The 24,996-nt window shown below is 36.7% G+C and overlaps 3 protein-coding genes across 4 annotated transcripts; all 3 read left to right on the forward strand.

The window, feature by feature from the left end:
• The first annotated feature begins 802 nt into the window (after positions 1 to 802).
• On the forward strand, positions 803 to 14,367 carry LOC114516721 (adhesion G protein-coupled receptor L3-like). Of its 2 annotated transcripts, XR_003686312.1 has the most exons (20): positions 803 to 1,164; positions 1,394 to 1,806; positions 2,240 to 2,296; positions 2,424 to 2,604; positions 3,252 to 3,359; positions 3,705 to 3,765; positions 4,169 to 4,304; positions 4,627 to 4,758; positions 5,115 to 5,218; positions 5,495 to 5,609; positions 5,939 to 6,092; positions 6,442 to 6,508; positions 7,183 to 7,249; positions 7,537 to 7,619; positions 7,796 to 7,922; positions 8,563 to 8,604; positions 9,036 to 9,106; positions 10,495 to 10,779; positions 13,713 to 13,767; positions 14,311 to 14,367. XR_003686312.1 is itself a non-coding variant. In XM_028536272.1 (18 exons), the coding sequence occupies exons 1-17, from the start codon at positions 804 to 806 to the stop codon at positions 9,090 to 9,092; spliced, it is 2,265 nt and encodes a 754-aa protein (XP_028392073.1). In that variant the 5' UTR covers position 803; the 3' UTR covers positions 9,093 to 9,106; positions 9,497 to 9,766. The 2 variants fall into 2 exon arrangements, 1 of the variants encoding a protein (XP_028392073.1); XM_028536272.1 differs by lacking the exons at positions 10,495 to 10,779; positions 13,713 to 13,767; positions 14,311 to 14,367 and adding an exon at positions 9,497 to 9,766.
• Positions 14,361 to 24,902, forward strand: LOC114516589. The gene is made up of 12 exons (XM_028536115.1): positions 14,361 to 14,631; positions 15,267 to 15,641; positions 16,062 to 16,436; positions 17,510 to 17,922; positions 18,213 to 18,269; positions 18,387 to 18,567; positions 22,657 to 22,764; positions 23,097 to 23,157; positions 23,561 to 23,696; positions 23,871 to 24,002; positions 24,404 to 24,465; positions 24,770 to 24,902. Exons 1-12 carry the CDS (start codon positions 14,430 to 14,432, stop codon positions 24,900 to 24,902), a joined length of 2,235 nt encoding a protein of 744 aa, XP_028391916.1. The 5' UTR covers positions 14,361 to 14,429.
• LOC114516723 lies at positions 19,401 to 20,303 on the forward strand. The gene is made up of 2 exons (XM_028536274.1): positions 19,401 to 19,599; positions 19,684 to 20,303. The coding sequence occupies exons 1-2, from the start codon at positions 19,417 to 19,419 to the stop codon at positions 19,945 to 19,947; spliced, it is 447 nt and encodes a 148-aa protein (XP_028392075.1). The 5' UTR covers positions 19,401 to 19,416; the 3' UTR covers positions 19,948 to 20,303.
• Positions 24,903 to 24,996: the final 94 nt, after the last annotated feature.

Raw genomic sequence — 24,996 nt, forward strand, 5'->3', positions numbered from 1 at the left:
TCCCACTGCGTATAAGTGAAATTTAAAGGTTTGCGACGTACTGCAAAAACCGAATACTATAGTACATTTTACTTTATTTATCTGCGTTTCGGATGATTTTTAGTCATCATTAAGGCTGCTTTCTTCCACTTACGCGTTTTCCACTTATGCACGTAAAATTTTAAATGCTTCCAATTTTTTTATTATCTAATACATGGGTCAACAAATGCATACTAAAATATGGGGAAACTAAGTTCTTTCGATTTATTCACCTGGCTTTTTCAAATATGACACGAGGGCTTCTTTCCACTGTCCGCTCAGCTACACGCACGTATATAGCTTAAAGCAGCCCTTAGGAAATAAAGTAAAGTTTATCGAAGAATATACTGCCTAGAATACACCCTGTATACCCATGTTTGAATAGATATGCAAATCATGCAGACACAAAAACTAGTGCTTCTTTATCGGATATATATTTAACAGTTATTCTGCGAACTCGAGTCGTATATGAGCTGATAGCCGAATCAACTCCCAAAATCTTTCAGCCATTTTGTTTACTTTCTCTACTAGACAGATATGAGCTAATATCTATGTAGTAGCCAACCAATGAAATTGCAGCATACCTCATATCTGGCGCTTGTGTATATAATAAATTTGTATATTTGCATAGCTATTAATCATAATATCATATCTTTCAAATCTTATTCATTACAATTCATTTCACCACTCGCGGCCGTGTTGTATTGAATATGCAATCAATGCAACACGGCCGCTCGTGTTGTAAATATTACTTAAAAGTGTAAAAAAATTTAGTGTATCAAGACATGAAAAGTAGATTGTCTACATCATGGGAAGACGCTGTGTTAAAATGTAAAGAAAAGTATGGCAACAACAGCTCCTTATTGCCATTGTCAACCGTTGAATTTCGGAAAACATTGGATAAACTATATAATAACGGTTCCATTCAACTCAACAAATTCTTCCGGATCGGGCTAAAAAAAATAAATTCGAGTGAGAAAAGTTGCATCACTACGGTCATTAGTTCAGAGACAAATATGACGGAGTTTCGCGTGAGAGAATGTTCCAGTTTTCCTTGCTCAGCAAGCAAAATATCACGAATCCATGAAGACTGTGACTCGCACCACCATCCAGTTTGCGTGAAAGATGCCAAGAATGGAAGTAACGGTAAAGGAATGATCTGTATGCTGTATTTAGTCTGCTTGTTGATTTCTCGAAGCAATTTCACATGATTAAAATAACCGCTAGGAAGATACAGCCAAAATTGACTAACTTATATAATACTAATTTAAGTTTCTTTTCATTCATTCTTGATTAGTTTGTGATGCGTTTTCAAATTCCCCTGTGTACTGAAAAGGTACTTGCATTACTAAGGATATCCCAAAAAAATTTGCAGATTCACAGTCCTGTGAGCCGTCGTGGGAAGTAAGAATCACGGAGAAAAAATGTGTTCGAGTGTTCACAAAGGTCCACATGCGATGGCTTACAGCTTCTATGTTCTGCCAAGGGCAGGGTGGTGAACTTTTACCGCCGAACATGGTCCACCTCTTTAATTATTATAACAGGACGGGCTTGTCTGGGAGATGCTGGATGAACGATTATAAATCCTTCTTACCTCAGGATCCGCTCGAAGGTTGGAAGTGGCCTAATGGCAGTCTATTGAATGTTTTCCATAACTGGGGGCTTACCGCAAGACTACCAGACATCAAGAAAGAAAGAAGGACTGGGTGCGCTTATGTACGTCCAGAACGTCGAATTTGGGAACAATCTCAATGTTCAGCTCCTCTTCGTTTTATCTGTAAGAAAAAGGTTAGTATTGCCTTTTGAATTTGGATAGCATATTTTAGTTTTACTCTTCCGCGCGGCCATAATACAAAAGTATACAAAATTTGCGAATTTCTCTTGGCTGTATCTTTGGTATACTTTATAATATTTCGCAGTCAAACTTGGAAAGTTTAGTTTGCCCTTTTCGGAATTTTCTTTTTGGCCGCCTAAAGCAAAAGTTGGCTAATATGCAAGTGTGGACCATTAGCTGTTCTCAATTTTAAAGGAAATGTGTAACATTTCGAGAGTAAATTATTCATATCCAACCTCAGTGAAAACAAAAGAAACAGACAGACGAACAGACGAGGACAAAGAAGCAATTCGATCTTTCTCGTGTTACATGCTTTATTATTATATAAATGATGTTATATTAATATTTAGACACTCAAGTAGCTAGTTCCAATCTTTGTGTTTACAGTTTTCAACAGAGCCTTCGACATCACCAGGTGAGGAATCTGCTCATCAAGAAGAAATTGTAAGTATGCTTATTGCATCCCTTCAACTTCCATCTTTGAAGTTTAATTCTTTTAAAGGCATATATTGCGAATTGAAATCGAAAATGTTCGAAGCAACGATAAGAAATTGTTTGCATATCGTTTCAGTCAAAACTATTGATATCAGCAAGCGAATTGATTTACTGTCAGCGGGAAAACTGTACAAAAGGAACAAAAGAAAAGAAACAAAGTGTTGAGGAGTTAATTTCTTCAGCCCAAAGAGGAATTGTTGAAGTAGTTAACTCTAGTACCTTTACTTATTCGTTTAATACGGTGAAACGCAATATTGGTAAGGCCTCTAACTGATATATTCTTCACTTGAAGGCCCAGAAATTTAATGTAGACTATAGTCTGGTTTAGGCACAGGCGTTATCAACGCAACAGGCGCGCACGCCGTAGTATGTATTAAATATATATTGTTTCATAGGGTGGGATACTCAAATTTTCAAATTAATGAACTGTAAACAAACTTACGCATGAAAATACTCGCGTACTCAAATGCAAAAATATATTCACAAAAAAACTAAATCTATGTGGGATCTTACTTACTTAAAATCTATGTGGGATTTTACCTACCATTTGCCAAACATTTTTCGTGCGGGCCTGTTAGCGGGCTACCTAGCTGTGATTTAGGTATATAAAAAAGTAATTACATGCACCCCAAATTAAAGTATTTTAAATCTAGTTATTTATTAAGTGAAAATTATCACTTATGTAAAGAAGGTATGATCTTTAATCTCATGACTGAAGTGAAAAGTGACTTTAAGGTATTGAAGTAAAAATACAACATAAGGTCAACCCGAAAATAGCATGAGATGTTTTAATTTGGCTTGTATGTATGTACCTCCAAATTATCTTGCGCTTATAACTTGGTTTATAGCTTCTCGCTATGTTTCTTAAAAGTATCATAATTGTTTTTCTTACTCAATTTTTTAGAATTAACGGTGTTTATGACAGAATTCATAGATCTACAGTATCAAAGATCGAATGCCACCTCTTTTCCAACTAAATCCATCGCGACGATGTGCCAAAATCGATCATCATGTAAGATTCCTCGTAATCCTTTAGTTGATACGTAATGACCTCACTTACAAGGAGGATTTTCAGCCATCTTGGTTTTGTTAAACTCCATAAGTTACATGCTACAAAATTATATTTTAAAATTTATAATTTCTATTTATATATCATAATTAAGAAAGTTACTGCTATTTTAAACCCGTTTTAGACTGCACTCGATTTACAAGCACACCTTTCGGTTATGCTGTTCCAATAAATTCAGTCAGACTTATATCGTAGAAACATAGCTTTACTTTTAGATTTTCAATATTCTTGGTTTGTTAAACACTCGTTACAATATTATTGAAACCGTGTTTTTCATTCAACTGACAGGTATTGTCAAAGGAGTGATAATGAAAATAAGTAACCTCACGATCAATTTATCAAAATCGTTGTAAGTATTCAGCCAAAGTATCACGTACGTTGTGCTTTATTTATTCATTTCCTGTTTTTTCCTAAATAACTTGTGTATAAAATCTCATTCCCCTTTTTATCAACTCGTTTGATGCTCGTTTTCATATCGAAAAGAACGTGGCCATGGATTGCTAAGATTTGAAAAAAAAAAATAAATTTCGTCCTATTATTCTCATGAATCTTTGTTTATATAGTATAGGCTGTCTAAAAGTGTTTCAACTCCCCTTTTTGGTTTTTTAGAAGGACCTACGTGATCCTCTCCCTCCCACAATGTTTCCATGTCTAAAACGATAAAACACACGAGGAAATTTGATTTGAGAGCTGTGATAATCCCTTAAATTTGTTAAATCATTAGTTTCCCTACTGTTGTTTTTCATCTTCAGGAACAACTCTGTCGCGCAACAGGCGGATACAATGTCGGTGGATTACATTGTTGATGGAAAATTGGTCAACAATTTAGTCAAAGGCGAGGAAGTATCGCTCAATTTTCAACTGGAGGAAGTGGTAACAGGAAGTCGGGTATGTACATGTGTCAAGAAAATTGTTTTTGTTTGTAATAATATGGAACTATAGCAACATTCAGCCACACTATCGCATTTATCGAATCCACCGCTTCTTTGAAGAAAGCAAATGTATTTTGCGGCAAAACATTATTTCTTAGGCGGCCAGTTCTCCGTCCCATGAACTTGACAAATTTTAAGGAAACCTTCACTTTCTCTCATGATTCTCGATAACCTTTCAAGCTGATCAACTTTTTATTTCACATGTTTATTTGCCTTTCAAATATATAAAATATTCATGTTTAAATATCAAGTCGTTTTTAATTTGTTTTCGCCTGTAGGTCATGTGTATATTCTTGGATGGACTTCTTTGGAATACGACAGGAATGAAAGTTGGCTCGATGGACAACAACGTTGTTGAATGTGTAACGAATCACTTTTCTAGCTTTGCAATGGTTGTTCTTGATTCAGAGGTAGCTTGCATCACAACTTAAGAGTAAGAATGACTTTGCCAAATGAGCACAAGCGAACACAAGTAAACATACAGTTTTTTGGCTTATTTATTCAGTAACTTACCAGCCCTGACCTCATTATTAAAGGTCTTGAATGCATTTTGTGTTGTATTCGGCACTTGCAAAATATGGCGACATGGACATTGAACATTTCTTCACGTGTTTATATAGCATAATTATTGCATTGGAACGTCTAAAGGTTGCTATATATTTCACGAAATCTATGCTATGTCTTTCAAATTCTATCGAAATCAGTCTTGAAATCAAGCTTTAGCATGTTTGTGACATAACTCATACGCTAAGTTTCCTCCCGTTAGCCAAGTGAAGCTGATAAAGATGCTTTAAAGTTCATCAGTTATATTGGCTCAGGATTGTCGCTGGTTGGTCTGGTTTTGACATGCCTTATCTACATCATTCTATAGTAAGTGTCTGTTGCAGTGCCTGTTGTACTACATGCATTGGCCTGGGATGCATGGGCTCGCATTTACACGCATTGGATGAGAGATCACAATGCAGCGTAGAGAAACATGTAAAAAGAAAAAAGACACAAGGTTAAGATTGAACTTTGCATGTCATTTGCCTTTACTCGGTGAAATTAAAGGCTCTATAAAGCGGTGTGCCCGATGAAGGTAGCATTTCAAGAATGCTTGCGTTGACAAAATTTATATTATATTTTACTATGTTGTTTCAATTTTAGCAAAGATCTGCAAATTTTGACGACCAGTCGACACTTGGTACATTTGAACTTGCAGATCGCGCTGGGACTGACCCAGATTGTTTTTCTCGCCGGAGGCAGTGCTACACATGATGAGGTTGGTAATTTTCAATGCCATAACAAGGGAGAATTTCGCTTTAGACCAATCAGCAAGTTTGTTCACATTTTCAGTAACCCAACCAGAATGCATGATTTTTTGCTACTTCCGGTAAAAAGATACATTATTTACCATTTAACATGAATTGTTACAATTTGAAGCATTCTAATTGGCATAGCCTAAAAAATGTAAACAAGTACGCCGATTGCTTTAAAACGAAATTCCTCCTTGTTTCCCACCATATCTTGATGGGTAATGCTAGAATGGTTTTGTTATATCTGAGATGTTACGATTGAGAATCATTTGAATTATGAAATGATGTATTTTAGATTGCCTGCAAGGTCGTTGCAATCTTACTGCATTATGTTTCACTGGCATCATTTTGTTGGATCCTTCTTGAGGCGGCCATGTTGTATTTGAAACTCATCTCTGTGTACGGTGGAGAAATCGTTAGAATGAGAAATTTTTATGCTTTTGGTTGGGGTAAGTAAAAATGCGCTTTTTCTTGAAGACGACCGATTGACTGTATTTTGCACGTCGAAACATGAAGACTATAGTTAAATGGTAAAGATGCTATAAAGTCGGTTCTACGCAAATCGATATCTACCTATAACTATATGCACAATTCCGAGCGTTGCCAAATTAGATATTAATAGAAAATTTGTCTTGTTTTGTGATTTTAATCCAACGCTGTAGAAGTACCCGACAAAGAAGCAATTAGATCAAGTTAGGAATTTTCTAGGGATTCGTCTGAAATATCAAGTGGACCTATACTAAATTCCCGCTTATGGGACATTAAAATTGAATGTCTTCTTCGATTTTGTAATTGTAGGATTTCCTTTGATTTTCGTTGGTTTGTCTTCTGGTTTGAAGATTGATGCTTATGGTTCTGACAACTGGTTTGTATCAATAGCTACATGTAGTTAACGTTATGATACATTTTCGCGAAGCCCATTATTCCCGCTGCTTTTCTGTGTTGATGATTTTCTCGATTGTCATTTTCTTGCTTGGTGTTTCCAAATGTTTGATGCGGTTTTAATCACTGCATCCAGGCGTATTGGGTCAGCTTTTTTTGCAATCAGAAAACAGATTTGCTATCTCAAAAACCTATAACTGATCCAGGAATAAATCAGTTTTATCTCGATCCTTTTAATTACAAGCAAGCATGCATGCATATAAATTATTATTCTAACGAAACATTTATACGAGTCGAAATCAACTATATAAAGTTTATTCAATCCCCGCCAGTAAAATGTGTGACTTTCAGCATATTTATATATAATTACAAACAGTACAATGCATGAGTGTTATTTATCATGGGCCAGTTGTATCAAACCCGTTTAGCTTAAACGGTGGTTAAGTTTAAAATAGGAAGCCTATCGTTTTATTTAACATGCAAACTAAATATTTTAAACCTTAATACAAGTATACTGTTTACAACTACATATTCAGTGCATAATATTCAAGTTGACTCATTCAAGAGAGATGTAAGAGTGGTTTTTATCTAAACGTGCTTGATACAAATTTAATATCCGTTTAAAAATTACTCTTTGATCGTTTCGGAACCTCTCAGGTGCTGGTTGTCTTACAAAGAAGGATTCTTTTGGGTGTTTTTTGCACCGGTAGTCATCGTGACAACGGTAGGAAGCTTTCTATTTTTCGAGATAAACACGCATACAGATCTTTTGGTAATCTTAATGTTTTCAGCAAAATTCAGCAATTTGTTAATGTAGCTATATATTATAATCATAAATGACCTTTTCATGCAGCTTGCATGGAAATTAGCCCATTCCGGATCTGAACTATGGTCTGAAATGGTTAAGTTTATCAGTTGGCTATTTCATGGTCACAACATCCGAAATGGTTACTTTGTATGCAAGCTGAAATGGTCTATTCACAATGGAATAATACAATTTCATTGTTTCAGGTAACATTAGTCGTCTTGATTGCTGTGGCTCGTGTTTTATTTCATGCTGCAAAGGCTGAAAGCAGTAATATGAAATACATTGTGTAAGTATACAATTTTTCATTTCCCTCAAGCCGTGAAAAATATGCCTTTTAACGTTTTCCAATACAAACCTTTTTGTAAATTTTCGAAATATTATTTCTCTGAAGCATAGTGCATGTCACGAGTGTTACAGGCTATATTTCAAATGTGACCATGCAGTTATAAACGTTTATTTCAGCTCTGCCGCGCGAGGCATAATCATTCTTTTCCCAACTCTTGGTCTCTCGTGGGCATTCAGTGTCATCGCCGTCAACCATGAAGCCATGATCTGGAAATATCTTTTCGTGATATCGACATCGACGCAGGTAAATTCATAGTAACAAGCCGAATTTCCATGTCGTCTTTTAAATGAATAGTTGTGCAAAAACGCAAGGGAATTCTTTGTTCCAAAATCATCTCATTCGAAAATACAAATTTATTTTCCAATAACTTAAATAAAATCAAACGTGCTCTTTCCCGGCCTATCCGCGATTTGGTGTTATTTTGACACCTCATATTTAACTCCCTATATGGCGTTATTTTAACACTTTCCGTTGGCATGCAAAAGAGGTGTTATTTTGGCACCTTGCAATGGTGCTGGTAATATGGTGTCATATTGGCACTTTTAGCGTAATCCCAGATTTGGTGGTGTTAAATTAGCACCGAAGTTGGTGCCAAAATAGCACTTTCTATTTAACACCACTGCATGGTGTTCATTTGGCACCTACGGTGGTGCTATTTTACACTTCAAAATTAACAGTGAATAAAAAGTCAAAATGTGACTTGACGCGTGTTCAACCATATGTCTGACCTAAAAACCCTTTGCGTCCAATGTTATCTCAAATATCTTTTTCAAGATACGATGGAGCGAACCTCAGGCTAAAACCGTTTGCCTAGCTTTGAATTTATTCAAATTCTTGAGCAAATTGTTAAAAGTAATTTAAAGTAATTAAACTTTATTTATAGGGCTTTCTTATCTTTCTCATATACGGGATTTGTAATCGCGAGGTGAGTGCATGAGCTTTAACCTTTCTCTTCATGTTTCAATGAGCCGCGATCAGATGGCTGGATTGAATATATAATAAACTATGTATTTTCGAGACGTTCTCTAGTTGTGAACATACATATAATATCACGAGATTCCGTCGATAGTGTCCAACAAAATGTGTTAAATAATCAAAATTAGCTAACTTTGAATAGTAAAACATAAATAGAAAAGCCAATGGTTGCCAACCATATCACCACAATTTAGACGGTGCTATCTCTTGTTTTATTTTCAACGGGCTGTTACAAAATACAGTGATGGGAAACAATCACCTATACGCTTACGCTTACATTAATATACAGACCCGCCTAAGAGATATACAGTGTGAATTATATGTTTGTCCACCATGTGTTAGGCAATGAATATATTTTTATTCGCATTGATTTGGTTACAGATTCGATCTGCAATCAGGCGGAGGATCGAAGTCAACCAATCGACTTTAACAACATAGCCCTTCACTTTCAGGTTGTATAAATATATCATTATTGTGCTAACTTAATTCTTACATTATTATACTATCAGTTTATAACAGAATTAATGCATACATTTAATAGCTGAGGTAAAAAATTATTTGCCGAATTTTAGTGGCGCGTATAGCCAGCCTGCAATGCAAATTTCAAATCTTAGAAATTCGTTGTTTTTACAGCAAAAGAACACCAAAATATTAGCACTCATAACGTTGAATTTATATTGTATGCATGAGTACTAGTCTATCCATGCGGTACTTTTGAGGAGGCGACTATCATCAAAAATTGTATTGTTCTAAACGGAAAAGTACTTTTAAAACTGTTTTCAAACTCGTAAAAGATTATCTTAAAATGCCCTTCGTATGTAATTATTATGTACTATTTTTAGACTGAAACAGTTTTTATGGTGGCTCTCCGAGCTGTTCGTGAATGCGACGAACATGTATTTGTAATAAACTAAAAATTAATAATAATAGAAAAATAAATTGGAAAGCAAAACATGTAGTTTTAACGTAATTTCAATTAACGAAATAGTAATATTAATTACCGCATAAAATTAATTAAATTTCTAAACATTAAATGATTGTATATAATGTAAAGTCCGGACAACTAAAGTATCGAGACTGGATCAAAGATATCTGACGCCTGTGTATTAAAAACGGTCACTCACACTACCACTCTTGGAGTGTGACATAGAAACTGTGTTATTACTTATTACTGATTAATGACAGTAATGGTCCTTTCTTATTTAATGGAAAGGTTTGAGGTAAAACATTGAAAATGAAGTTCTGGGTTACTCGAGTGGAAAAATCACAGAGAAGTCGCTATGAAGTGATAGAGAGATCTCCCGACACTCGATGGGTCTGAATATGCGTACGCTTTTTGAATACTGGCGTAAGACTTTGTTTGTCATTATGTATAGGTCTTAAATTGCGATTTTTGTAGGAATTACGTTCCGATAACGTTTAAACTTTTTCAGTTAATGGTAAAAGTTCAGGCATTACCGCAACTAAATAGAATGCCATTGTGTCGGTTATTTACAAAAGAAGACGAAAGTTTGGCCCAAGAATATATAGTTGCTCGTCTGAAAAATTTTGTGATCTGTATATGTTACGCTCAAGTGCGCTTTTCATTTTGTGCAGATGAAAATTTTTAATTTATATTGCAAGTCCAAACGCTATATAGCTATAATATTTAGGTAAGCAATGTCAGCGAAGTATATAGTCAGCTTAATAGTCTTCTATGTGCGTTTCCACTAATAAAAACCTTGTTTTTAATAACTTTCAATGAGAACGAATTTCGAAAACGTCATTTGAGACCCTGCCTGAATGATTACTATTTGCTTTTGCGAATTACAACTTAAATATTCCCGCCCTTTTTAATTAGAATGACGCCTTGATTGAGCCCACGCCATCTGGAGTTAGTACGCTGTTAGTTTTTCTATTGGCTGTTCACAAGTAGAACACGGTTTATTTCATATTCATGTCGCGGGATTGTATACATGCATATAGCACCATATGGCATTTGTGCCGCATTTGTGCCCTACACGGTGAAGTTAGCAATCGCACTGGCTTGGTATAACCTTTGGTCACTTCAACGATGTTTCCCTCTGGAAAGTTCCCATCTTACTTCTTCAAAGTTGGCTTACTTCTTGGCCTGACCTCCCGATCGGTAAGAAAGCCCAGATAGGACAATTTCTTTAGTAGATTTTAGAAATTTCAGAATAATGCAGCATTATCCGGCACATTTTGTAGCGTTTTCCCGCTGCAATTCGCGATTTGCCTATACTTTGTTTAGATCTTCTTTTTCGCATATTTTTTTTGCGTCATTGGTACCTACAACATGTAGAGGCAGTCGGGTACAGAAGTTCAAATTGCAAAGGTATAAATTTGAATTCCAAAAAAATAATATAAATCAAATAACACTCTCTGTTTTGTGTATTGAAGGCAACTCGCGAAAAGAATACTTGCTTGAGCGGTGCTTTAAGAATTCATAGAGTGTTCAGTAATAAAAGAAAAGAAAGAAAAGCGAACTTCAATGCTGTCCAGCTATTTTATTCCATGCTTGCTGCGATACTTTAACTTCCACAGCTACCTCGATTAGCTTGTTAATATATTTGGTGGAATAATGCGTGTTATGATCGTTTATATAATTAATTTTCGCCGAATTTATGCACGGAGCTTCGGGCGGCACTGAGCAGACGGATCATTTATTCTTCGAAAAATAAGCTGGGAACCCAAAAGCCTAATCATACACTTGGACTACGAGTGTGATAGCGAGTTGATGCCCGGTTGACAACAGGAGTTTTATAAGAAATTATATAAAACTGTTGTGTTAATATTAGAATTAAACTTACATATATATATGGCCGCAATCTTCATGTGAAAACAAAACGATTTGTTAAACAACAAGACGCCTGTTCTGGCGTTAACTCCGGCGTGCCGCGCACGTGCCAGTTTTCAATATAAAGCTAAACAGTACAGTTCATACTCATTTAGATGCCTTGCGAACCTAAATCTTGTTTGATCAGAAGCGCATGCATGACGCATCGCAATTTTTCAAAAAAGTAAATAAGCCGCATGATACGTTCACTTTCTCGTACAATTTGGAGTTTGCGCTTATGTTAAAAGTTTTTGTTGATATTATAACCTGAGAGCTTATATTAGCCTGTAATATGTGTGATGTGTTGGCAAATGTAAATGTTCCAGACCTGCTGTGTTTGAACGTATCCTTCAATCCTGTGCAAACTGCGACGTGTCAACGCGCCCATACACGACCACATTTTGTTAAACAGTGAAATAACAGCGATATTACTAAAATAGAACCAGAATCTACATGTATTAAATATATTTCCCCCAATTAAATCTGTACTTAATCGAACAGCATCAATTTTATTAGTTCCCGACGGGTAATTTCGATAAACATCGATATATTTTATAGATGCATGTATATTTGTGTTGGACAACTCTAACTTAAGCCCAATCTGATATTTAAATATTTCGTTTATCAAATTTTACAAAATTATACTTATCAATCACACTTGCTTCAGTTGCTTGACATTGATCATTTGTAATAACTTTGAATGCTAGTAATGGCCCATCTGGTTTTTAAATTAGACATGCAAATACGCTTCCTATTGCTTTTGCACACGTAAATGAGAACGGGTATATTTGTAAAGCTGTATTCATAAAGATCACAGCCGAATAATACATTTGATTTCAACTATATACACACAATAACGTTAGGACTCAGCTATGGACCTTTATCGAAAGTACTGTGGATTGAATTACTTTTTTGGATTGCTAAGTGTCTTGTCCCATAGTTATTTGGTAAGTGTGATTCTGTGTTAGATTTAGCGCGGAGTAAATGTGTAATAATCGTATAAGAGTTGCAGTTTAAATGTGTGTACACAAGGTAATATATCGAATCATGCAGGATCTTTCTAATTGAAATAAAAACAATCTCAAAGAATACCAGATTTTATGGAGAGATTTCGCTCGGTTAAAATTCTAGTTGAAGGAAATAAGTTTCAGAGAATTGTAGCTACATGGGCATGTTTCTAACAATATGGTTGGAAATTTGTATTGCATGTAATTCTAGGTTTCAACGGATATTAAAATGAAATGGTTTAGTCACTTAGAGGCTGTTCATATGAGCCCCGAGATTTAACTAAGGATGAGATGATTTTGAGGTACTAAAATTAGTCTTCCTGAAACCAAACAAGCACATGCTATTGTTAGGATGACTACACAACTACCAGGATCATGTTATTCACTCATTTCAATACCTCAAAGTCATTTTTCGCTTCGTTAAATCTCGGGTAACCGGGCTCATGTGAAAAGCCCCTTAGTTTCTTAAAACAATTAAAGCGAAAGTTTTGAAACTTATGATTTCTTTTGAAAATTCCTACTGTGATCGCAGGAGCCTTTATACATAATTAAATGTGGTTTATAAGTCATCTCGATTACCTGAGATTAAACAAAATGCGAGACGATATTGAAGTATTTAAATATGAAGCATTTTTATGCTCGAAGCAAAGCATAGTTCAAAAAAAAAAGTTCATTTTTACCACAATTGTATGTTGTATCAAGAACACTATTATTTAAACTTTTTTACTTGAAATTCTTTCCATCGAATTGCATGTATGAAACTTTCATGCATGCAAACGCTTTTTAGGCATTGGTTCTTTGCTATCTCGTAATTTAAACGTGTTGAACAAACAATTTACTCGTATTTTGAACACTCAGTTGTATATTTCCCAAAAATTAATAAGATGTTATGCATGGGGAAATAGGTGGATCAAAACGATACTTTGACGAGATTGTAAAGATGTCAAATAAGAGATGCCACAGTTGCTTTTATATAAAATACGAGAAAAAAATAAAACAGATGTCTCGCGTAAGATTTTCTAATTTTTCATAATTTTGTAAGATTTTCATTTGTCATTTTCCGAGACAAGATCTTCAATTCCAAGCTTCTCGAGAGAGTCTTCATTTCCAAGCTTACAAGCGCAAGAAACCGAGAAAAATTGCCACATAACTGAATGAATACCAGTTAGCATTTCTCGACTGCGTAGGGTCATTGTGTTTTTAATATTTCCACAGATCGGACGCAATGGAATACTGGCCGAAAGGCAATCTGGGTCAGGATCGAATAAAGGTAAGTTTAGGTTACAGCGACCACGCTAATATTCAGAATGATCCGTTTAGACTAAATTTCAAAACTAGCGAAAGTTATCAGTGCAGCTGGGATTGCTCTAAAACGAAATTCATCATTGTTGTATAAATAGGTTTACGTGCACTTAAGAAGATGTAAGGCTTTTTTGCCCGTAAAGATATTTTCCCATTAATTCAAAATTCCTCTTTTTGGTAACGGGAATATAAGTTTCCATTAACGTGAATGAAATTATTGAGTAACCTCGTGTATTCAATAATCATATAATTTATATGAACTTATAATTAAACAGTTATTGATTTTTACATATATTTTGTTATTAATGCTCAATGAGAAAGTTCTTTGTTCATTAATGAGAAGTTTTTAGGTAAAACACTGAAAATGTATAGTGGAAATATCGTCGTCATAGAAACGTTATTACAAGGTTGAGATATCCCACTCAATAGTTTGAGTGTAAGCGAGCGTTTACAGGCGAACGAGTTGAACGAGTTGCTTTCGATTTACAATGTGTGATCCATTTTTTTACAGAAAAGAGCGATTATGGCATAAATTATACATACAGCGACTTAAAACTTAGTTGGGAGGAAGCCAATGACACATGCTGGAGACATAATGGAAGATTGCTGGATTTTGAAGACGAGGAAGATATGCTTTATCTTGCAAATTTCACAGACAGCCTTTGGATTGGTCTCAAAAAGCACGCCGCAAAATTCATTTCGACAAATAATACTGGCGAGTATTTAGAGGATGAGATTTGGCGTTGGTGTTATTATGACCACAATGGTATCACAAAGCGTGAATACTGCCACAGGTTTCATCCATCCATATGTGTTAAACGAAGATATGAAGGTGAGATAAGTATATAGGTTTATTTTTGCAAAATTGTACCAACCTCGGGAACGAGGTTGAAATTGTACTAGCTGCAGTCACAATTAATGATCCGCCACTGCCATAAAAGTTCTTCCAAAAATTGATTACTTCTCGTAAAATGGGTATCATTTATCTTTTTACATAAAGTATTAAAAATGTAGGCATTCTGATTGGGTTTGCCTGAAAAACGTTAAAAAAATTCGGCTCAATTTAAAATGAAATTCCTTCTTGTTTCTCGCTGAATATCTCAGTTAACTTATGGCTTGAACCCGCAGTGTATGGCTTGGGTAAAGCATGCTTTCCATTTTGTCGTAATGTGGCGAACAAGTCATTTTCATCGCTGAGATATAGTCCGGATATAAATTTGTCTTTATTTTTGTATTCAAATCAGTTATTCCATAGACGATTCCACGACAATTACAAGTTTACAACTATTTGAAAACCAGACGTAAGCGGTATTGATCAAAATTTGGGACTCAGTAAACTCTGTATACTGCACTCTCTTACATTTTAAGTATAGAAAATGTAGTATATATATATAGGCAAAAAACGGCCTGTATTTCCCGAATGTAATTATGTAAATACCTCCAAGTTCTCTCATGATATATGTATAGGAAAATGTCAAGAAGGCTGGGAGATGAATGATGAATACTGCCATCTTAATGTTTATTCCCTAATGACCTGGTTTGCGGCATTCGCTCACTGTCTGGCAAAACAGAGTGAAATGTATGTGGCGAGGTTACACGGAAATTCCATCGGCGCAACGATGACTAAGCAAGACTATTGGATTGGTGTAGCAGAAAGACGACCGCTAAAACCTATCCTGGGGTGGGAATGGACAGACGGTAGGCCGCTACAATGGGACGAAGCAAAAATCGTGGTATTGAACTATGCGTGTTTAGGATGTGGCATTGTGCGTAATCGAATGGTCTATCTGAACCGATGTCTTTATATGTACCAATTTCTTTGCGATGGGGACTCGCCATCAGGTATTAGCGAAATTAAGATGCACCAAATCTTCGACGCGGACGTGACATGAAAACAGCCACTAGTGTTAGGAAACCAGTATTAATTTGTTTCACATACGGCTCTGACTTTATTTAATAAATGGAATCTATAATTTTCATCCCTGTTGGGAAACTGTGAAAATTAAAGCAGTATTACTCCACGTCCGCGTCGCAGATTTGGTGAATCTTAAACTCACAATCTTAAACTCATATTTCCGCAATCTCGGGCTTGCATGTGACTTCCGCGTTCGCATAGCTTAGAGGGGTGTAGGAAGAACATTTAAGTTGGAGGGAAGGGGGCATTCACTTCTAGTACACTTGCCTGGTGAAAAGGCAAATTACCGTTGACACGTACTTTTGTATACTGTTAAAATAAACTTGTCTTACATGCAATTCTTTTAGCGAACGAAGACATACACAAAAGAAATTATTTATCTTGGGAAGACGCTGTGTTAAACTGTAAAGAAAAGTATGGCAACAGCAGCTCTCTACTACCATTATCAACCGTTAAATTTCGGAATGTATTGAATGAACTGTATAGTAACGGTTCTATTCAATTTGACAAATACTATCGGATTGGGCTAAAAGATAAGATTAATTCCAGCGAGGAAACTTGTACAAAAACCGAGATTAGTACAGAAACAAATATGACGGAGTTTCGCGTGAGGAAATGCTTCAGTTTTGTATGTTGGCTACGCCCAATATCACTAGTCCATGTAAACTGTGACTGGACCCTCCATCCAGCTTGTGTCAAAGATGCCAAGAATGGCACTAACGGTAATTGATCTGTTGTGTGTTGTATTTAGTCTGTTGTTATAATTATTCTCTAAAATTGTTTTATTTGATAGCAACAATCGCGAGGAATGACCACAGATAAGTTATTGATAAGTTATAAAAAGCTAGGAAGAAGTACTGCACTACTGCTCTACCTGGTTGCCGTGTTACCTATACATACAGGTGTCTGTTTGGGCTTAAAATACAAGAGATTTTTATTTCTAAATCTACAATTCCACCAGCTAATTTGATTTGTATATTGTTATGCTATGCGTCAATAATATTATTAAAAAACAGGAAATGATATTATTTAAAATCTATATGCATATCATTGGGGGCGAATAATAAGAAAATTCTTTTTTAATATTCTAATGCAATATTTAGAGGGCGTTGCTGCATGGAATTGCATTCTCTGCGACAGTCTATAATATTAGCTTTAATTGCGTTATCACGTCTATAGACAAAAAATATTAAAGAACTAGATCTGCATATATCAATTGATACCAAAATGCCCAGGGGCCAGTTGTATCAAGTCCGTTTAGCTTAAACGGTGGATAAGTCAAAATTAGATAACACTCTTACAGATATCTCTTTTGACTGAGCCAACCTGAATATTATGCACTGAATGTGTAGTTGTAAACAGTATCTTTGTATTAAGGTTAAAAAACATTTAGTTTGCTTGTTTAATAAAACGATAGACTTGCTTTCTATTTTGAGCTTAACCACCGTTTAAGCTAAACGGGCTTGATACAACCGGTCCCATGATGTTGAGTGTTACGTGATCAGTTGCTGGTCATTTTTGCAGACTTACCAGCGTTTCCACAATTGATGGAAATTTCCTTCAAAATGTCAACCATGAGGGAGGGAGGGTTAGTCTTAATAGGATATATTATGCATTCTTTCCAACCTTTTTTGTTTCTCTCTTTTTCATTACCATCTCCCCATGAGGACAGCCTTATGCAAATAAGTTGTGGAAACGCTGAGACTTACGCAAAATGCCCTGAGTATATATGATTACCTTTCTAATTATACCAAATATTTACTTGCATTACTAAGTATATCGCAATAATTTACAGATTCGCTGTCCTGTGAGCCGTCGTGGGAAGTAAGAGTCAAGGAAGGAAAATGTGTTAGAATGTTTAAAAATGTCCAAATGCGATGGCTTACAGCTTATTTGTTCTGCCAAGGCCAGAATGGTGAACTTTTACCGCCGAACATGGTCCACCTCTTTAATGATTATAACACGACGGGCTTGTCTGGGAAATGCTGGGTGAACGATTATAAATCCTTCTTACCTCAGGATCCACTGGAAGGCTGGAAGTGGCCTAATGGCACTCTATTGAATGTTTCCTACAACTGGGGGCTAACCGCAAGACTACGAGACATTAAGAAAGAAAGAAGGACCTGGTGCGCTTATGTACGTCCAGAACAGCGCATTTGGGAGCAATCTAAATGTTCAGCTCCTCTTCGTTTTATCTGTAAGAAAAAGGTTAGTATTACCTTTTGAATTTGGACAGCATAGTTAAGGTACACTCTACCGCACGGCCATAATACAAAAGTATACAAAATTTGCGAAGTTCGCAAATTCGAGCTCGAGAGTAAATTATTCACATCCAGCATCAGACTCTCAGTGAAAACAAAAGAAAACAGACAGACGAACAGACGGTGAGGAGGAAGTAAATAACAGACAAAAAGGCGAACTGCTTCGATTTTTTTCGTGCTACACGCTTCATTTATAAATGTTTAAACACTCAAGTAGTCCCAATCTTGTGTTTACAGTTTTTAACAGAGCCCTCAACATCACCGGGTGAGGAATCTGCTCATAAAGAAGAAATGGTAAGTATGCTTATCACATTCCTTCGACTTGAAGTTGAGTTCTTTTAAAGGCATATTGCGAATTGAAGTCGAAAATGTTCGAAGCAACGATAAGAAATTGTTTGCATATCGTTTCAGTCAAAAGTAATGAGATCAGCAAGCGAATTGATTTACTGTCAGCGGGAAAACTGTACAAAAGAAACAAAAGAAAAGAAACAAAGTGTTGAGGAGTTAATTTCTTCAGCCCAAAGAGAAATTGTTGAAATAGTGAACTCTAGTACCTTTAGTTATTCATTTAATACGGTGAAACGCAATATTGGTAAGGCCTCTAACTAACATATTCTTCATTCGAAGGCCCACAAATTTAATGCAGCCTATAGTGTGGTTTAAGGCCCTGTCACACTGTTGCGTATAATAGGAACGTATGAGTCGCGTATAAAGATCGTTTCATTCATTTTTATACGCACGAAAAAGTCTGTAAAAATAGGACATTTTGCATAAAATTAACTTATTAAACGTATGAGTATCGTATGAGTAGCCTGTCGCTGGCGTATGCCAGCGTATGAATAGCTTACGAGAAGCGTTTGAAATGCGCATGTCAAGCATACCAATGGCGTTTCACAGACTTTAATCGTATATAAGCGGCAGTATTTTCACACGGTTCCATTCGAGAAAATGTCAAACCTCCAGTGAAAAAAGAAGAAGACACCATGGCAAATACGAAGACATCATCTACCCGCGGACGAAGGAAAGGAAAGAGGACTCCATCATCAGCTGTTGCCAAAGCTGACGAACAACGTGTTTGTGCACCTGCAGATGTAGTTGAACCACCTGATGATGATGCACTTATTCCTGAGACATCTTTAAATAATGCGCGACATGTTCCTGAGCTCTCAAAGTCCCCAACACAACCTTCCCAAGACTCCCATAATTCATTGGCTTTATCATCTGAAACCATTGATGACTTTACTTCCTTCCGGCGGGCTGATAGCAAGGAGAAAAATAAGAGGAAGAGGGCGGAAAAAAACCCCTACAACCTCAGCGCCACAGAAGAGGAGCTGATGCTGGAGTTTATCATCCAGACAATCCTGTGCTGTGGAATGTGAAGATGACAGATTGTAGGCGAAAAGACAAGAAAGAGAAGATCTGGAAAGAGCAAGCACATCAGATGAATAAGACTGTTGACATCCTCAAGGGCTGGTTCAGATCGCTGCGCGACACCAATACGCGCCTTGACAAAAAGAAAAGCGGGGATAGTGCTCCAAACCTGACTAAGAGAGAACAGTGGATCCTCTCAAAGTTTGCCTTCCTGAAGACTGTCACTCGCCACCGACCGGAGCCCATGCAGAGTGTAAGTATACAACCATATTACCTTATCAACATGATAACCAAGTAATTTGAGACAATTTCCACATGATATTTTTGGTTTTTTTAGGTGAAGGAAACCATCCAGCTTCACAGAGGAGATCTCAATGCTGCCGAGAGTGCCTGCGCTGATAAGCAGGATGTCTTAGATGAAGTCACTCCAATACCATCATCTACCGCTGGAAGGTCCCACAAGCGACCTCAGGACACAGAGAGTGACGTCCTTGAGACTCTACAGAAGAGAGTTGCTGCGTCTGGCACCATCCTCAAAGACATCTACAAAGCTCAAACAACAGCCCATTACAGCACGAAGTGTCTTTGCAAATTATGTTAAAGAGAGCCTTTTGACTATGTCCAAGTCCAAGTACAAGAAGGCAAGGTCCTCCATCAATAGGTTATTGTCTGAACTCATGGATGAGGACAGCGATGATGAATTTCCAAGTGCAATGGCGGCTCCATCTATCAAAGTGAACCAACAAGGGATCCCTTCTCAACCACCCCACGATTTGCACCCCACTACAAAGTCACCCGAACATTACTAGTCTTTCAGGATTTCGAGACATCATGGAATCTACTGATGATATTGGATTTCAGGATGAGGTTCTCAACCTTCAACCACCAACGTGAAAGAAGTATTGACTATAGACCACGGCGGCTGTATGGCTTCATCATTGTCTCTCGGAGGGCAAAGGCATCGTCACCTAAAAAGAAGTAGGGGACACTCTGATAGTCATTTGGTAAAGCATCGGGATGGGGAATCCTATAGTTCCGTCTTTAGTTAATTCTTTGATTTCAGAGTTGTTGTAGATCTGTGCGTCCGATGATGACCCTTTACCACCGAGGTCTGCCCAGATGAATTTATAATCTGCGTCTACAAGGCCCATGAGTACAACCGAGAAGAATCCCTTTTAGTTGAAATATTGGGATCCACTTTTTGGTGGACATTTGCAGGCAATGTGCTTTCCATCTATAGCACCACATGTATGGGGGAAGTTCCACCTCTGAGGAACTTATCAGATATGGCACGCCATCCCTCTGGCGTGGTAGGGCAGGCCATTACTTCGGACATGTATTCGTCGATGATGGCTTGGCAAACCTCTCTGACAATAAGTGACTGGGTGTTGTGGGGACCCGGCCTCCATCCGTACTTCATGGCTGAACGCTTGCTCCCAGAGGCAAGGTGTCGCAAAGTCAAAGAGAGCTTCAGCCCAAGCTCCAGGGGTCGCCTATACCAGGTATGTTTCTTGGTGATCCTGCAGGGACTCGCTCTTGCTAGAAGCTCATCAAACATCTCGGGGACCATCCGCATAAAGTTCTTGAAACATCGCGTATCCTCGCTTCGGAGTTCCACCAGAAGTTGGTCGTAAATGCCAAACTGCCTTCGCCTTCCGATCCATGATCTCATCCATACCTCACGTCTTTTTCTTTTTCTTTTTCTCCTTTTCCTTCTGTAATTTTCTATGTGACGAATCGTCAAAGCTATGAGATCAAACTGGTATTCAAGAACAACTAACTCCATCCTTTATCCTCGAAGGTACAAGATGATATGAAGGCATCCAACATAAATATATATTATAGACAAAAAATGACATGCTATAATATTTATAATCATACCCTTTCTCGTACTCTTTCATACCCTTAATCGTCAATCATACGCTAAGCCCTCTATAGACGTTAAACATACGTCACACATAAGTTAGACCTTCGTTACTGATGCGCCATCAACACGTTAGTTGTACGGCACACTTACTCATTTGCGTATGATTAGCGTACTCAACCTATTAATACAGTACATTTAGCGTCCTTCTGCCGTATTCAGCGTATGACTAGCTTATCTTTACCGTATAAACCATACGTCCAAACACGCACAAGATTTTTAAGCATGCTTAAAAAAAATTTTCTTCCTCGGCGTATACCAGCGTATGTGACCGTGCTTGGAACGTGTATAACTTACGCACGACGTACCACCAGCATATTTCAGCGTATTCCGGCGTATGCGTGATATTTATCATACGCTGCCATACGCTAATGTGATACGCAACAGTGTGACAGGGCCTTTAAGCACAGGTATCACGCACCAGGCTCGCACGCTATAGTATGCATTATAATTATGTATATTGTTTCATAGGGTGGGAAAATCAAATTTTCAAATTTATAAACTATAAACAAACTTACACATGAAAATACTCGCGTACTTAAATGCAAAAATATACACAAAAAAACTAAATCTATGTGGGATCTTACCTACCATTTGCCAAACATTTTTCGTTTTCAAAGCCATTGCAAATATGACAAATTTTCGAAAATAATAACACTTTTTTATTGATATTTGTGAAAAGTCGTCAGGATCCCATTATCCTGCTCTACGTCACAGCAAATACGCAATGTGATTGGCTGGTTGAGGAAGACGAGAAAATATTAGTCATATACCGGAATATGGTATATTCAACCTTGGTAAGAAAATTAGTCATAGTCGATTATCCCGGAATATGGGATATTCGACCATGACTAATATTTTTCTTACCAAGGTCGAATATACCATATCATGGTATACTGGTATACTCGACCTTAGTGCATATGTAAAAAAAAATTAGAAATTAGTCATGATCGAATATACCAGAATATGGTATACTCAACCTTGATAACCTAATGAAACAATATACGAAAAAATACATGCTACGGGGTGCGGGCCTGTTAGCGGGCTACCTGTGGTTTAGGTGTATAGAAAAGTAATTACATGCACCCCAAATTAAAATATTCTAAATCTAGTTATTTATTAAGTGAAAATTATCACTTATGCAAAGAAGCTATTATCTTTAAGTTCATGACATCTAAGGGCTGTTTAGATGATCTCGTTTAGCCGAAATTTAACGAAGTGAAAAGTGACTTTAAGGTATTGAAGTAAAAATACAACATAAGGTCAACCCGACAATAGCATGAGATGTTTTAATTTGGCTTGTATGTATGTACCTCTAAATTATCTTACGCTTATAACTCGGTTTCTTATAAGTATCATAATTGTTTTTTTTACTCAAATTTTTAGAATTAACGGTGTTTACGTCAGAATTCATAGATCTTCAGTATCAAAGATCGAATACCACCTCTGTTCCAACTAAATCCATCGCGATGATGTGCCAAAATCGATCATCATGTAAGATTCTTCGTAATCCTTTAGTTGATACGTAATGACCTCACTTATACAAGGAGGATTTTTAGCCATCTTGGTTTTGTTAAAGTCCACAAGTAACATGCTACATAACAGTTTAAGGATGAAAATCATATTTTAAAATTTATAATTTCTATTTATATATAATTATGAAAGTTGTTTATATATAATTATGAAAGTTAGTGTAAACCCGTTTTAGACTACACTCGATTTACAAGCACACCTTTCGGCTATGCTGTTCCAATAAATTCAGTCGGGCTGATATCGTAGAAATATATAGGTTTTCTTCTAGAATTCCAATATTCTTCATCTGACAGGTATTATCAAAGGAGTGATAATGAAAATAAGTAACATCACGATCAGTTTATCAAAATCGTCGTAAGTATTCAGCAAAAGTATGACGTACGTTGTGCTTTCTTTATTCATTTCCTGTTTTTCCCTAAATAACTTGTGTATAAAATCTCATTCCCTTTTTTATCAACTCGTTTGGTGCTCGTTTTCATATCGAAAAGAACGTGGCCATAGATTACTAAAATTTGAAACAAGAAAGAAATTTCGTCCTATAATTCTCACGAATCTTTGTTTATAAAGTATAGGCTGTCTAAAAGTGTTTGAATATCCTTTTTTGGTTTTTCTAGAAAGACCTACGTGATCCTCTCCCTCCCACAATGTTTCTATGTCTAAAACGATAAAACACAAGAGGAAATTTGATTTGAGAGATGTGATAATCCGTTAATTTTGTTAAATCATTAGTTTCTCTACTGTTGTTTTTCATCTTCAGGAACAACTCTGCAGCGCAACAGGCGGATACAATGTCGGTGGATTACATTGTCGATGGACAATTGGTCAACAAGTTAGACGAAGACGAGGAAGTATCGCTCAATTTTCAACTGGAGGAAGTGGTAACAGGAAGTCGGGTATGTACATGTGTCATGGAAATTGTTTTCGTTTGCAATAATATGGAACTATAGCAACATTTAGGCACACTTAGTCATTCGGATTTACGAATCCATTGCTCCCTTTAACAAAGCAAATGTGTTTTGCGGCTAAACAATATTTCTTAGGCGTTTTTAATTTGTTTTCGCCTGTAGGTCATGTGTATGTTCTTGGATGGACTTCTTTGGAATACCAGAGGAATGAAAGTTGGCTCGATGGGCAACGACATTGTTGAATGTGTAACGAATCACTTTTCTAGCTTTGCAATGGTTGTTCTTGATTCAGAGGTACTTTGAACTAAAAATCTAACGGCTGCTTCACTACTTAAGAGTAAGAATAACTTTTCTGTAAGTGAGCACAAGCGATCATAAGTAAACACAATATTTGATTTATTTGTATTTGTTTGGCTTATTTATTCAATAACTTACCAGCCCTGACCTCATTATTAAAGGTCTTCAATGTATTCTATGTTGTATTCGACACATGCGAAATATGGCGACATGGACATTGAACATTTCTTCACGTGTTTTTATAGCATAATTATTGCATTGGAACGTCTATAGTTTGCTATATATTTAATATTTCACGAAATCTATGCTATGTCTTTCAAATTCTATCGAAATTAGTCTTGAAGTCAAGCTTTAGTATGTTTGTGACATAACTCACACGCTAAGTTTCCTCCCGTTAGCCAAGTGAAGCTGATAAAGATGCTTTGAAGTTCATCAGTTATATGGCTCAGGATTGTCGCTGGTTGGTCTGGTTTTGACATGCCTTATCTACATCATTCTATAGTAAGTGTCTGTTTGTACTGCATGCATGGGCCTGGGATGCATGGGCTCGCATTTACACGCATTGGGCGAGAGATCACCCTGCAGCGTAGGGAAACATGTAAAAAGAAGAAAGACACAAGGTCAAGATTGAACTTTGCATGTCATTTGCCTTTACTCGGTGAAGCTAAAGGCTCTATAAAGCGGTGTGCTCGATGAAGGTAGCATTTCAAGAATACTTGCGAATACAAAATTTATATTATATTTTACTATTGTTTCAATTTTAGCAAAGATTTGCAGATTTTGACGACCAGTCGACACTTGGTACATTTGAACTTGCAGATCGCGCTGGGACTGACCCAGATTGTTTTTCTCGCCGGAGGCAGTGCTACACATGATGAGGTTGGTAATTTTCCATGACATAACAAGGGAGAATTTCGTTTCAGATCAATCAGCAAGTTTGTTCATATTTTCAGTAACCCAGCCAGAATGCATTATTTTTTGCTACTTCCTG

Source organism: Dendronephthya gigantea, unplaced genomic scaffold (genome assembly GCF_004324835.1).
Source record: "Dendronephthya gigantea isolate DGI-Jeju-01 unplaced genomic scaffold, DenGig_1.0 000006F, whole genome shotgun sequence".
NCBI classification, from domain to species: Eukaryota; Metazoa; Cnidaria; class Anthozoa; order Malacalcyonacea; family Nephtheidae; genus Dendronephthya; species Dendronephthya gigantea.

Excerpts from the sequence above, each read along its gene's own strand:
- LOC114516723 (XM_028536274.1), top strand. The coding sequence starts at position 19,417 with ATGAATAAGACTGTTGACATCCTCAAGGGCTGGTTCAGATCGCTGCGC. Across the intron at positions 19,600-19,683 it reads GACCGGAGCCCATGCAGAGT|GTGAAGGAAACCATCCAGCT; the intron begins GTAAGTATACAA and ends TGGTTTTTTTAG.
- LOC114516721 (XM_028536272.1), top strand. The coding sequence starts at position 804 with ATGAAAAGTAGATTGTCTACATCATGGGAAGACGCTGTGTTAAAATGT. Across the intron at positions 1,807-2,239 it reads GTTTTATCTGTAAGAAAAAG|TTTTCAACAGAGCCTTCGAC; the intron begins GTTAGTATTGCC and ends TTGTGTTTACAG. Across the intron at positions 2,605-3,251 it reads TACGGTGAAACGCAATATTG|AATTAACGGTGTTTATGACA; the intron begins GTAAGGCCTCTA and ends TCAATTTTTTAG.
- LOC114516589 (XM_028536115.1), top strand. The coding sequence starts at position 14,430 with ATGCTTTATCTTGCAAATTTCACAGACAGCCTTTGGATTGGTCTCAAA. Across the intron at positions 18,568-22,656 it reads TACGGTGAAACGCAATATTG|AATTAACGGTGTTTACGTCA; the intron begins GTAAGGCCTCTA and ends TCAAATTTTTAG. Across the intron at positions 23,158-23,560 it reads ATCAGTTTATCAAAATCGTC|GAACAACTCTGCAGCGCAAC; the intron begins GTAAGTATTCAG and ends TTTCATCTTCAG.